At 34.8% G+C, this 14,597-nt stretch overlaps 1 protein-coding gene across 1 annotated transcript in view; it reads left to right on the top strand.

Annotated features, from left to right (window-relative positions):
* LOC120628574 (G protein-coupled receptor kinase 1) overlaps positions 1-14,597 on the top strand; it is a 69,014-nt gene that overhangs the window by 23,582 nt on the left and 30,835 nt on the right. The window contains exons 3-7 of the mRNA XM_039897010.1: positions 2,888-2,961; positions 3,039-3,140; positions 8,694-8,768; positions 8,839-8,900; positions 8,987-9,095. Of these exons, the coding sequence (XP_039752944.1) occupies positions 2,888-2,961; positions 3,039-3,140; positions 8,694-8,768; positions 8,839-8,900; positions 8,987-9,095 (422 nt within the window). The remainder of the gene's footprint in view (positions 1-2,887; positions 2,962-3,038; positions 3,141-8,693; positions 8,769-8,838; positions 8,901-8,986; positions 9,096-14,597) is intronic.

Consider the following 14,597-nt stretch of genomic DNA (forward strand, 5'->3'; position numbering starts at 1 on the left):
ATATAGTGCTCTGTTACTATATTTTGACACCCGAATCAGCGTTTGCACACTAAACCATTCAATAGCTTTACACAATGGTCAATCGCAAAAAATATACGCACAGGCAGTAGGCTAAAACTTGAGGCACTGTAAAACATTTTTTTTTGCACTTAGTAAGTTCTCACTCTAGCAAGCGTTTGGTATACTTGACATAATATAACGTAGATGACTAATACAAGAAACCATCACTATCGCAGGTTTTATTCGCCATTTTGTCTAAAACGCGAATTCTGTTAAGAGAAACAAGTGAGACGGTTGAATAGTTTCAAGAATGTTAATGCCCGTGACAATCTAACGAAGTCCCTTCGTTTTTTATGCTAGAGGTGATGGATACTGTACATGGTTTTTGACTAATCATGGGCTACAAATAGGGAAAAAGGCGCCATCCAAATGAGGAATCTTAAATAACGGAACTAGTGCAAAAGATTTATTTGCTTAGCGCTTACCGAGAGCGTCATACAATAACAACATTACGTCGGCAATATATTACTGCGACGTTAATCGTAGTTGCCCTTTCTTACACACGATCATATCTAACTTGTACGCACAATTCAAGAGAATGTTGTAAAGATAACCTTCTACCATACCATACACACAAAGGTCTATTCACATATACCAGAGTCAGGTCACTCTGTAACATTATAAAGCGACGGGCACAATATGGCTTCCAACTTGCATCCTTAGCGGCGTTCAAGTGTACATCTTGCGTGCTACCAATCATACAGCTTGCTCAAACAGGCGGGTCTTGGGATTGGTCGCACGCTGTACGCAAACTCTTAACGCTAAGGAGGCGGGTTGGATGCCGTAGAAACGTTCAAATAACCGCTATCAGTTGGTTTAGTTTCGGAGCTTTCGCTATTTTGATATATTTCTTTAATTCATCAAAGCATCAAACTAAACGAAAGAAATAAATAAATCGTCAGGATAATTTATGTCATTTTAGATACCGTCATAAAGTCGGATAGCACTAACACCGTGTGTGGCAGGTCGTGCAGCTGAATAATTATGTCTTGAACGAGTAGGGTACAAGTTTTATAACTCACGAACGGCCATCGGGGCCAGGGGGCATTCGTAAAGTCTATTTTTTCTTACTTATGTAAACTATCTTTTTGTTACTTTATACTAATAAAAACACATAATAACATTTTGTGTTCGTTTTTATTTATTTTATCGCACTTTTATTTATTTTTTCAAATCATACTTTAAACGAACGACATACTTTAATGAAAGTATTGTTTACATTATAAGACAAGTTGAAAAAACATGTATACAACACAAGAGTTATAAATAAGAACGATATGATACGAATAGAATGAAATTAATTTGTATGAATGATAAGAACTACGCGTATGATATAGCGCATATAATATATAATATCTAATAAATCAAACGATAAACTAACTATTGCTATTTCTTTGGTTATATAAGATTTTACGTAATTTTCTCGTATCATTTATAATTACGCATGCAAGCTCACGTCAAGAACGAAGAATGTTTGAGGAGAAGACGTTTTACTCATCTTTATTAAAAAACATGTATTGAAATACCGTTTATGACTTTTGAATTAAGTATTGTAGTACACTACGTATAGACTAAACAAAAAATCTAATTAAGATTTATCAAAATAGACTCCGGCAGGTATTTCAAAAAGGTATCTTTGTTTGAATATTTTATAGAGGTTTTAGTCAATGTTCATGCAAACAATTCTATTTGTTGAACAATTATCAACGTTATCCATTGACAGGCTATCAGGTAGTTTTATTTTCACAGTTGTATATAAAAAAACACGACTTATATTATGGGTAAAGTTTCGGAAAGTTACTCGGTTATAACTTATTTAAGGAGCTCTGTTGCATGCTAAAAGGCAAACTCGGTACGGAAACTCTAAAGTTAGCTACATTAGGTATATATAGGAAACATTCCCCATACAGTATATACGTGTACGTAGTAGTAGTTTTCTATGGTACGCAGGTGCTCTATCAATCTGGTAACTCATAAACCGTATGATTCTTAGAAAAAAAAATAATATACCAAGTATTCGCTATACACTACAGAGTTAAACTTAGGGGCTATAGAGTGAAGGACCCAAAGCTAGTTTTTCATGAGAGATTAAAAAACGCAATTTAATTTCGATTAGGCCTACTTAATAAGCACTTTTGTAACGTCAATCCTGTCTGCTTATAATGTCTGTACCAGATACAGTCAGATTAAACGCTTAACTCTACTTTCATTTATTTGCAGTAATTAGTACCTAACTACTCTAAGATGCTTACTGGACATATCAAAAGCTGAAAGTTTAAACCCCGTTATCGTGTTGATTCCGGGGCTTGGTCCGCGTGGGAGATCTGATTTTCTCTCGAACTAAGATATTTCACATTATCACGATCAAAAATTAGCATAAAACCGTCTCTAATAAGCTTATATTCACATAATTAACATATCCAAGAGGATATTCTGTGAAGTTCAAATTACATGAACTTAAAATAATTATAAAATAGCATAAACTCTGTACACATTCTATCTCATATTCACCCTTTTAGCCATGTATTTTCAAAAACTTCTTTCTTCTCTCTTAGGTATCTCTACAGTTTCTAAGAAATATGTTATGAAATCTTGAAATTTACCGGTTTATATTGTAGGCTCGATGTGTATACGGAACGGTAACGTTTTATTGGTTTAAATAGGTGATGATTATGATGTTATAATTTCTTTGAAAAACCTTTCTATTTTTAGTCTTAAGACTGTCGTTGACACTACGACAATTAAATAAACCATAAATAATAATTTTAGTTAACGTACCGTTTAAGTAATTTCTGCTTTGTTGCATTAAAATGTTTCTTTGTTTCAGGTTATTTATTATTTAAAGAATTCTGCGAACAAACATCAGAAGAGCCAGTGCCACATTTAAAGTTTTATGAAGAGGTAAAAGTAACCTGATAGAAACAAAGCTTTTGCTTTCACATTTTTTGAAGGTGACTAACAATATTATCATTCAACAGATTAAATTATATGAAAAGCAAGAGTGTATCGAGGAAAGGCGGAGAATCGCGAGAGATATTTATGATAATTTTATAATGAAGGAATTATTAGCACATTCACATGTAAGTATTGTATACTTTTTATCATCATATTATTCAAATAAAGATTTCATTGGTGAACAGCAAACATTAAAAAGTCGGTACTCAAAATTTAATCAATGTGTCAGTTTACGATGGATACCATTTTCTCCTGTTCGTTCTGAGGTTTTGCCTTTTGTTTTAAACTTTTAAACAATCTCAGTACCAGCCTGCGCGGCTAGCTCAGGAAGGAGACGAAATATATATCCCCGTACAAATAACATGAACACCTCACGACAACGGAGAATAGGAGAAGTTTAACCCCGTTTATATTACACGTTTATTATTTGGATAATATTTTCATCTGTGAGCTCGGAGAGTTGATAAAAGTGTGGGAGAAGATAAAATGTCATTTTCCCGGGGAGAAAAATGTCTCCTGCGCATGCTACCCATGCTGGAGTCACGAAATTATCAAATCAAATGTGTGGTGATATTTGAGCAGAGTGAAGAGGCGTTGGCTATAACCATAGGTCTTAGTTCTAAGGCTATAGGTTCGGTCTTAAGCATATTTTGACCAATTTGAGAACCTACTCCTAGCCCGATCTATTAATTCGAGCTTCATAGTTTAGACCTATGATTCTGTTCTGTATGTGTGTAGCTGGGACTTAAATAGGCTTTGGATGATGATGACATCAGCACGAGTAAACCTCATAGAACATGATAAGGTCATCAGAAATCCTTCGTTGCGGCTCTTTTGTATGTGAACAAAAATGTGAAATGCTCAAAATAGTATAATACTGTTAGTGACGTAACAGTTCGATAACTAGTTCATGTTCTTGCTAAAGGACTTTTATCTTTTCTCGAGATTTTTAAATATGTATGAATCCAAACTTGGTTGGAAGTATTGAAGTTCAAGTATTTATATAAAATGCTTGAAAATACAAGATACTTATTTAAATGTATTTTTTTAATTATTTACCTTTAATTTTCTTTTCTACTTATCGGTTTATTTTAGACAAGCAGTTTCCTCACAAGTGCGCTTTGATTTACGTATTGCGTCTCGGACTGTCAAATCATCGTTTTTACGAAAACCATAAGTATCAGTTTTAATTCCTCTGATGCGAGACGAAGATGAAACCGCACATATGCGGAAAACCTTAAGATTTAAAACGCCCTAGTTTTTTTAAAACGAACACAAAACATTTTGTTATTAATGCGTCTTAAAAGAGCGAACTACAATCACGCAGACCTTAAAATAGATAACTTACGTTATGTACCAGTCAACCAGTTATTTTTTTTTTTACATAGCGGTTTCTATAGTAGACAGGTCTCTTTAATAGGTTCCTTTAGATGGATAGCGTTGACTGAGTCGATTTCGCACTTAGTAGCGCGGTGGGAAGAGGGCAGGGCGTGGGTAATTTTTTCGTACGGTTTTTTGTCGTGTGCACACGTGAAAGTACCAGTTAAAGAGCGGTTTGATATACTTAAACGGATTGCAAACCCTCCGTCAAATTCACACACTACGTTCTACATGAAACGAGTAGCGCGGTGTCATGTTGAAACATTTCAAAACTTAAAGAATTAGAAAAATCCCTACTTCCCTACTTCTACTAATATTATAAAAGTCAATGTAAGTTTGTTTGTTACACTTTCACGCAAAAACTTACTTAACCGATCCTCATGAATCTTTGTACACATATTTTTGGAAGTGTTAGAAGTAATATAGGATACTTTTTATCCCGACATTAAGGTCGGTTCCTTTGGGAGAGCGGATGAGTGTTTGACGATTTTACACCATAACTCCGACAAATCATAACCGATTTAAATAATTATTTTTGTACTATAGAGGTGAGGTTATAATATGTGTTTAATTTTTTGCCCAAACTGTGGTTGGAGATAGAGGACAGAACTCCACAGCGCACAGCAGCAAACCCCTCATTTAAGGCTTTGCTATACTGAATACTTTATTTTTTTTTAGATCTACAAATAAATTTAATGCCACATCAAAAAACAAAATCAAACGCAGACGAAGTCGCGGGCATCAGCTAGTCGACTATAAAACATCAGTCCAAGAAGCTTTATACATTATTATGTAGAACATTTATACATTTAAAGACCTTCGCTTACTAAATCGACTCATCACCAAGTCCACTCCACTCCACTCTACTCCACTCCTATTAGATAATGGAAAAGAGAACATTATGTCTTGCGCCATAAAGTCAATTGGTATAAAAACTGTAAAACAGTCGACGAGGACTCGACCACAAGTTGCCCACTTGTCGTATCCACACTTCCACACAAAGCATCTACAGCCCGCATACTACTCGTCGACAATGAGTTGCCAAGTCGTCCAAGATGCTTCCGTTTATTTTTAAGATAGCAATGAATTGTAATATTAAGAGCAATGAAACAAAGTAAGAATCAAATAATCTGTTTGTTATTAATTAAAAGAAGAGTCGCGACACCGCGTCGACAGTGCGCTGATAGTTAAAGTTAACGATTCCTTGTCCACTGGCTGACGACTCTTGACTTTTTTTGTAGTAATAATCGATAGACCAATCAGATTGCTCACCTAATGGCAAGGAAAACATCCTACAACGTGCCGCCCTATCTCCATCAACATGAGGGCAAAGGTGTAAAGCCTAATGTGCCTGTAATGACAGCGGCGTCCAGAACCTTCTAACCTTAACACGGCAGTGCTGCTTGGTGGCAAAAATAAGAATGGCGGCAATACTTCCCCGGACGAGCTATTACGAAACGCTGGTTGATTATACGACACCTTGTCGACCGTTTAGTTGACGACTCGCTGACTGACGTACGAGTAATCGTTGTTTGAACATTTTTGAGGCGATCATGAGCGAAGACCTTTATAAGTAAAGAAGCATGTTCAAGCATCTCAATTTGACATTAGCGTTGCTACAGTTTGTTTGCGTAAAGAGCTGTGTTAAGTAGATGTTGTTGGCATCGCGCCATTCGTGTGGCACTTCGCAAGCCTTCGCTAACGGCTGAATCTTACTTTTCATATTTTACGTCTCTAGAGTGTAATAAATTTGGCAGTTATAACGCTTTTTATACATAATAATTGTGGTAAAGGTTTTATCAAGTCGTTCCCTGTAAGGTATTTCATTCAGATATGTAAAGCTGAAATTTAACTCAGTTATAGAAACTTGTTGCCGCTAAATTTAAATATTATTTAGAGTTGCATTTAATAGGGTTCATTTAAATTGCGTACCAACCACTGCAAATTAGTCGGGACTTTCACTGAAATATAGTTGATGTTATAATAAATAACATATATATTTTTATCTAGGAAAAACAACCGGGTTTCATCACTCAGGAAAAAAAAATTGCATACTATAATAGTAGCTAAACCGATCTTCGCGAAATTTTGAATATTGATTACTTGCATAGAATACATATTATCCCGGGAAGCCCGGAATTTTTTTACGAGGCATCGGGCAACAGTTTTTCAGTAGGTGTAAACGGACTGCTATTGTATATTTTAAGTCCTCATTATTTGTAAACCAATGCATCAGAAGCGACTATTTTCATGAAGCCCGATGACGACCATGATGAATGATGAGCAAATTTTTGGTATGAGTTAGAAAGATATTTGACTCTTTCTAGTGCAGTCATGTTAAAAGAAGCAAAAAATGTTCTAAAATAAAAAATCCTTACCATAGCGCCGTCTTTATTATGATATTCCAATCGTTAAAAAGATATCAACCAAAGCCGCTATGGTAGGTATGCTGATTTCAATGCAAGCGAGATCTCTTTAAAAGTTAAGGACCTCTTTAGTCAGTAAATTGAAGATTTCAAGCGACTTTTTCAATAGAATGAGAATTGTTTCCTTTTTCCAAGCGCTCGGCGTTTACTTATCTGTCTTAACGGTGACATTCTTGGAGGGTGAGAAACGAATATAAATTATTATCGCCAGTGTACTGCTTAGACACTCTAAAGACGTAGTACTTCTTATTGATCCGTGTAGGTTTCTTTTGTAGTCAATTTTGAAATACTTCATTCTTTGTATTGGATATAAAAATAGCTTATCAGAATTATAATTTAAACGCGACATTTTTTGATGTATCCCTTTGGTCGTTCCTTCATTACTTAAGATCGTGCTCCTGGTGAGATCTCTTTAAATCGGTGAATTATCTCGGCTGAATTGTCTCCATCGGATTCGGAGGAAATTCTAGACTCTTTCAACTTGACAATCTTGTAGTTGGTGACTGGCCTCTGGGTCTTTTGCCTGCCTTAAAATAAAATATTGGAGAAGTTATCAGATGAGTCGAATTCACGTAATAGATAAAGTTGGGCAGGTATACAGCTGAACTTTATGTGCATATTATGTTTTCAAAAATCGATCTCGGTTACGCATTTTTGCTAAATCGATTTCAAACATATCTCTACTATGGAAACTGTAATATAACGACACATCCTCGTCGAAGTTCGACGACGTATGATTCGTGTGGACAAGACAAGTTTGTTAGAATAACCATATTAAATATCAGTTTTCTATCATTAGGTAGTATTCTAAAACTTTTAGTTCTTTACCAACTACAATGCCGGTAACTTAATTGTTACCATCACGTCATACCGATGTCGATAACAAGTTTAGTAAGAGGGATTCGTTTGTAATCGAATAAAAACGAGTAATAAGCCAAATGATTTCGCATGGACTCGTTTGCAATAATTTGCAGGGGAATAATAAATAATTTCCGTTTCGTGCGTGTGGGTTGATCGAGGACAGTCCCTAACAGGAAACGATATATTTTATATATATTTTTTTAAATCATTGTTATGTTTGAACTTCATATCTGCGTGTTGGCTCATCAAGGACGGCTATTATCTTCGCTGATTATTATTATCCATTCAGTGTAATAATCATAAGGATATCTTTCCTTCAAATGTGTACCATAAATATTGTTAAAGGGATGTCAGTGAAGATCGCTCTATTGGAAATTTTGGTCCAACAGTATAACTTCGGTTAGTAAGCTTACGCACTTCGCACTGACATACTTAATGGTAAACCAGCATAATCACAATTCAATGATGCCAATTATTAATATAATTATAATATATTAATATATAATTAATACAACTGGATTGACAGGTCTTAAAATAGTGCTATCCACTTTTGCCTTGTACATATCTTTTACAACACACCCAACATTTTAGGTATTCCCAATTTGCATTATTTTCATACATTGGATCTCTACTTTGCGGAATTACAAGATTTAATGTAAACTGTACCTGTTTCTGTTAACTGGTTTGCGGGTTATAGCAAAGTAATGTTCATTTGTTATTCACATGTCATCTCCAACCACAGCTTAATGTACCAGTGCTTGACATAAGTCTCGTAACTCAAAGGAGAGGAAGGGGTTTGACAAGACGGAGATCACAACGTGCTCCCCATGGCACGATAGTAGTCAACGCATATTTCATAACTTCGTGCATGTCTGACAATTTTATCTAAATCTTTTTAATACTTACGATTTCTGTTCTTGCTCAAAAATCGAACTCGTTATACCGTAATCAAATATGTCATCACGTTGATCACATTCATAAAAAAATTTTGAATTCCTCTTTTTGTTACAGGACTATTCAAAAGAATGTGTAGCGCATGTACAAAAATATTTAATGAAACACGAAGTACCACCGAATCTTTTTGAGGTAAAATCACGCTTTGATATTTTCACATTCTGGTCTTGCTTACATTACTCAACTAAAGTTTGTGTTTTAGCCGTACATAGAAGAAATATTCCAACATTTAAGAGGGGAACCATTCAAAAGTTTCTTAGAAAGGTGAGTAGCTCATACAAAAATCTCTCGTAACTCATGAAATAAAACTAGATTATACGTAATATTTTAATTTATCTTTTTCATTTCAGTGATAAGTACACGAGATTTTGTCAATGGAAGAATTTAGAACTCAATATACAATTGACTATGAACGACTTTAGTGTGCATCGGATCATTGGACGAGGCGGCTTCGGAGAAGTAAGTAGATTTTATTCCATCTCTCGGACTCGGACTTAAGATCAACTTGATATTTTAATTAGTAGTTTCTGATTTATATTCAAAAATTTTAAAACTCCACTTCGAAGTTTACTATTGGAAAAATCTGGAATAATACGCCTTGTTAGAGATTCAAGTAAATGTTACAGGAAAAATAAAACCAAGATTCCATTAACCTTAAACCATAACCATTTTATGCTACATTATTTTTGCATAATGCAATAAGAATTTTTCCAATAACTTTAACTGAAACGTTACATATAATACCTTATTCACCATTACATATACAAGTATTAATCCAATTACATTAAATTGCTTTATATTGCATTAGATTTTATACTAAAAGCTAGTTAAATTACCTACACCTATAGTTTTGGATCAGATTTTAATAAAACCAGATACATAAGGTTTGTAGATTTCCTTACGACGTATACCTATCACACTTCACGTTCGCTTTCAAAGGCAGTGCTAATCGAGTTTTGATACACATTTGAATATGAAAAGGCAGAGATGAGTGCCTGAGAAGCTGCCGTTTTTATTTAATTTATCTATTATTAGTTTTTACGGAGTAATTTATTTGTAATCTTCTATCTATCTTCTTATATATATATATCATCTGCGTTATACATATTAAAATGAATCGCCATGCGTTTGTCGTCCTAGAACTCGAAAATGGTTTTAGTAACTTCTGTCGTTTTCACGTGTTCTCTATTATTGTGGTTAGTACATATATATATATATATATATATATATATATATATATATATATATATACATATATATATATATGTTAATTGCAGAAATTGTTAATATCTTGTTATTTTTTAGTTTCAAGGATAAGTTTGTAAAAAAATTAGTTTGTAAAAAAAAAAAACCAAAAATCACTACAACTGCTATTATCGCAATTTTCTATTAAATATGCGGAGCTACGTAGTCGTTTATAAAGTACTAGCGGACCCGCGCGACATCCTCTGCGAATGAGTCAACTTCAAAAAGTAGTCGTATGCTGCTGCGGACTGTTTTATAAATTTTATAATTTTAATTCATTAATGATGGTAGCCATTGGTTTTAGCGTGATGTTTTATAGCCTTAATTAATACTACCAATGCAAAATAAAATTGAAATCGAAACATCATTTTCTGAGATTAGCGCGTTCAACCAAACAAACTCAAAAGCTTGATAATATTTCAACTATGCCCATCTACAAAAACCACGTCAATCTAAAACTCCGTTGCGCGGAATTTGAAAGACAAAAGCGATGGTATCCTGTAGGAGCCGTTGGCTTTTCCGGGATAAACGGAAGCCTATGAGCTATTCCAGGATGGTACGCATGCATTCGATCGTTGTCCCAGTTATGTACTTTATCTCCGACAATATTTATCAGATCCTTACTAAAATAAGACACTACATACTTGATAGTAGGTATACATTTTCAAATAAAAAAGAATTATAAAAAAATATTCAAATTTAACGGAGTTATAAAGTAAAATTGATAAAAATTTCATACCATTTCCCGGGAAACTTACTGTTTATCGGGTTAAACAGTATCCTATATGGTGGCCCGGAATATCAGCAACAACTACACAAAATACAAAATTTTATTTCAACCCGTTTAGTAGTTTTCACGTGATGCCCGGACAGACAGACAGACAGACAGACAAACAAAAATTCAATAAAAATCTGTTTATCAGACTCTGACTCAGTATCGATTATAAATCATCCCCCGGTCAAAATTTTGAAAATATATTAAATGTACAGAAATCTTCCAGTTACAGATTTATTATAAGAATACATAAAAAATGAGTCATCTTCGGAAACTATCAATCGAAGTCTTGAGACGTTGCGACGTTTGATTTGGGTTGGTTGAGTAACATATATCCGTTCACATACATTTTTAGGCTAAGATTGCCTTTATATATGACGTTTATTTACTTGCGACAGGGCGACTTTTTTATTATCTGATCCGATCTAATTTATCTCTTATCTCCATATCTCTAGGATTTAACGCTCGCTTACTCATAAACCATTACATTCGTCCCGCAATATTAATATATCTTTTTATTTTAAACTATGTTTATCAACAAAGATTGTCTGGATAACTAACTGACTCTATATTTTGTAAGGACTAATATTTTATACCAAAAAAAAATTGGTTGTCTGTAAAGTCGGCTTACTGACGATAGTTGAACGTGACAACGTCGTTAGAAAATACTGATGGAATGGTTGCATTTTTCAAAAGAAAATTTTAATTTTATTTGTTCGATAGATATTATCGTTGCTATAAACAATTGACACCACATTCACTTTTCACTGCACTTCATCCTTGCCGAAAACATGTAAATGTATTATTGTATAAAAGCTGTCCACGCCGACGCATCGCTCACTCAAGTAGGAGAGAGACAGATGTCGAACGCGGAGGCCGACTGTGCCTCTTTGTCACTCGTTCCGCGCTTTCGCTTGCACTTCAAGCCTTGAATGGAATGCCTCAGAGCGAGGTAACGCCGTATACGTCATGTTTTTTCGTGCGTGAAGCCGGCTACATCGAATTATAAGACGTTGTCACGTCAATATAAGATTGGAAATAAAAAATAATTTCTTGTTTGACATAAAATGGGTTATTTTGGGATAGCTGACATATTGATTTGCGTTCTTTTTTTTTAATTTACTAAATACCAGCATTTTTGTATAGCATAGTAATCTATGCATGACTGACCACAAAGACAGCCCACATGGATAAAACAGATCTCGTATACCACATGAAAATTAGGCTTAATTTGCTATACTCCGCGAACAGCAGGAATCTGTATTGTGTAATTTATAATTCGTTCAATCCGCATACTCCACACCAAACAGATCCTCGGAAATATACCCTCTACGCACGTTTCGCTCCGAAACCGGATCATACTCAGGAGATGTTGACTTTATTTGATTTTTTGATTGTTAAGACAATTATTCATAGCAAAGTAACGCCTGCTTCTATCCAATATCTCATATACGTTGTTTCTTCATCTGCATAGATAACAAAGGCTTAATTCTGAACTGAATATTACTTTGCTGTTTTTAAAACTCAACTATGTCTATCTCCAGTATTAAATCTATAATGTGTTGAACTTCATCTAGATCGGTGCAGTGCTTGAGTTCATGAGCATAGTTAAAAAAAACAAAGAAAAAGTCGCGGGCAACAATCATATAGATGCGAATGTAAATTAGTTGATCCTAGTCCGTCACCATGACGTAAGCCGCTTTACAACAATTTTCAATTGTTCAAAGAAGCATGAATTATTCTTATTATTGAAACTGCATGAAAAACTACTAAGCTAAGTTCACGAAATTTTAATGAGCCTATTCGAGAGCTTCCCTTAACGAATGAAAAAGAAAACAATGAATGAAGAGAGAAGATATCTTTGTCGGTCGAAAACTCGAGAGACAATCTTGCACGTTTGGTTCCTTACTATGGAAGAAAAGTATACCTAGTTAGTGTTTTGGTGATATCATTCTTTGATAATTTCAATGCAACGAAACAACAAAATATTCCCTTTGTTTCGAACCCGGTCGTTTTATTAGTACTACAAAAGTGAAAAGCTTGCTGTGGCCAGGTAAATTTATAAGTATTCATTCAGTGACATTGTGTTGATATGGTGATACAAAAAAAAAAAATTATATCCAGCTAAGTTTATTGTAGGCTTGTAATTAGAGTAGGGTGCGCTTGGAACCCACTTAGCTACAGTGTTGTTATAACCGTCATCTTTCTGCAATGGGTTCTTTAATGTAGACACGCATTAAAAGTGCATTTTTATCAAAGGCAAACATGAATAAAGAAACTTTGAGTTTTTGAGTTGAGGAGTTTGAGTTAAAGTGTTGAGATTCCAAGTGGTGTATGGCCAAGTAGCGACCTCGCAAATCAATCTATTGTTTTGCAGCACATTGAAGTAGCCCTGTAATTTACCTTAGGCCCACCTCGCTGCTCGTAAGCTACGCTTAGTCAACGATTATGATTAGTTGTCATGTAACTTATCGACTCAACACCACTTCTATGGCACAACGGTGAGCGCTGTGGTTTAAGTTGGAGGTCCCGAGTTCGAATCCCGAAATTTATAATTTTTGAATTAGGGCAATTTACGAATTTATATTTTCTGGTTTTGTCTGGGGGGCTTTGGCTGTGGCCAGTTTCTACCCTACCGAAAAAGACGTGCCGCTAAGCGAATTAGCGTTCCGGTAGAAACAGTCGCGTAGAAACAGACTAGGGGGTTTGGTTTTAATGTAAACCATGTTAGCTCGCGTGTTTAATTTATAAATTAATTATTATTTTAAACAATACATCTTCCGAGCCTCTGAAACACGCTCTGTTACTACGTATGTTTCGCTCTACTCGATTAAAAAGTATTTTGGAAATTACCAGTATCCTTGTAAGATTTATACCTACGCTCCTAAACGAAGGTAAGTTTCCATTACCTATACTCTGTAACGTCAAAATAAAATGGAATTCATGAACGGTGTTGTAAAGCTCAAATTAGTCCACATTTCTATACGCGCTCTTGTCAAAATAAAACACAGGTTTACAGAATTGCGACTCTAAAAAGAGTAACATTGGGTCAATTTTGCCTTGACGTTACAGAGTTTGGATGATAAAAAACAATTCCACGATTGCGAGCATGCAAATCGTACCTATACTAAACGCACTTTGGGAACGGATAAACGTATGTACGGAGACATAGATAGTTAAAATCGGCAATGGTTGTTTGTTTAGAAATTTGGGTAAAAAGTAGTTTCATAATGTATTGCTACAGTTAACAAAATCGTATTTTAAATGTATATTACAAAGCTATTTATAGGTCATCATACGTACATAAGATCAGTCTCTAAAATAGCTTACATTTACATGTAGAAATGCTCTTTGGTCTCCGCGAACAAACATCAACGCTACTAAATAATGTTTACTCTTGCGAGTAACTAACTGATATTGTCTTGCTAGAACTAGAATTACCTACTGGGATTTTATTGATTATATATGCTATTAAAAGAACATCTCTCCGATGCAGAACCAATTACAATTTATCTTAAAAGTAAATTACGCATTAGTTCCAGAGTTAGTAGAATATTCGAAACATTGTTCAACATATAATTTTTCTAAATAATCTTCTTAATATCTTAGTAAACCTTCGGCTTTCCTTTGCGGGGAGTCCGGAGTTTTGTGCGTTTTTCATTAAGTATTAAATATCACTTGCTTTAACGGTTAAGGAAGGCTTGGTGAAGTCTATCTATCCGCACTGGTCCAGCGTGGTGGACTAACCCATTCTCATTCTGAGAAGGAGACTCGTGCCTTGTAGTGGGCCATAATGGGTTGATCGTTTACCATTTGGTGACTTTGAAACCCAATAGATACAAAGGCTTATGTTTTGGATTATGATGCTTATCAGATCTATTCTAGCTTCTCGATTGACTCATAGGGAAAAGAAGTCGCGAGGGTCCGCTAGTTAATATATA

Source organism: Pararge aegeria, chromosome 13 (genome assembly GCF_905163445.1).
Source record: "Pararge aegeria chromosome 13, ilParAegt1.1, whole genome shotgun sequence".
Taxonomy (NCBI): Eukaryota; Metazoa; Arthropoda; class Insecta; order Lepidoptera; family Nymphalidae; genus Pararge; species Pararge aegeria.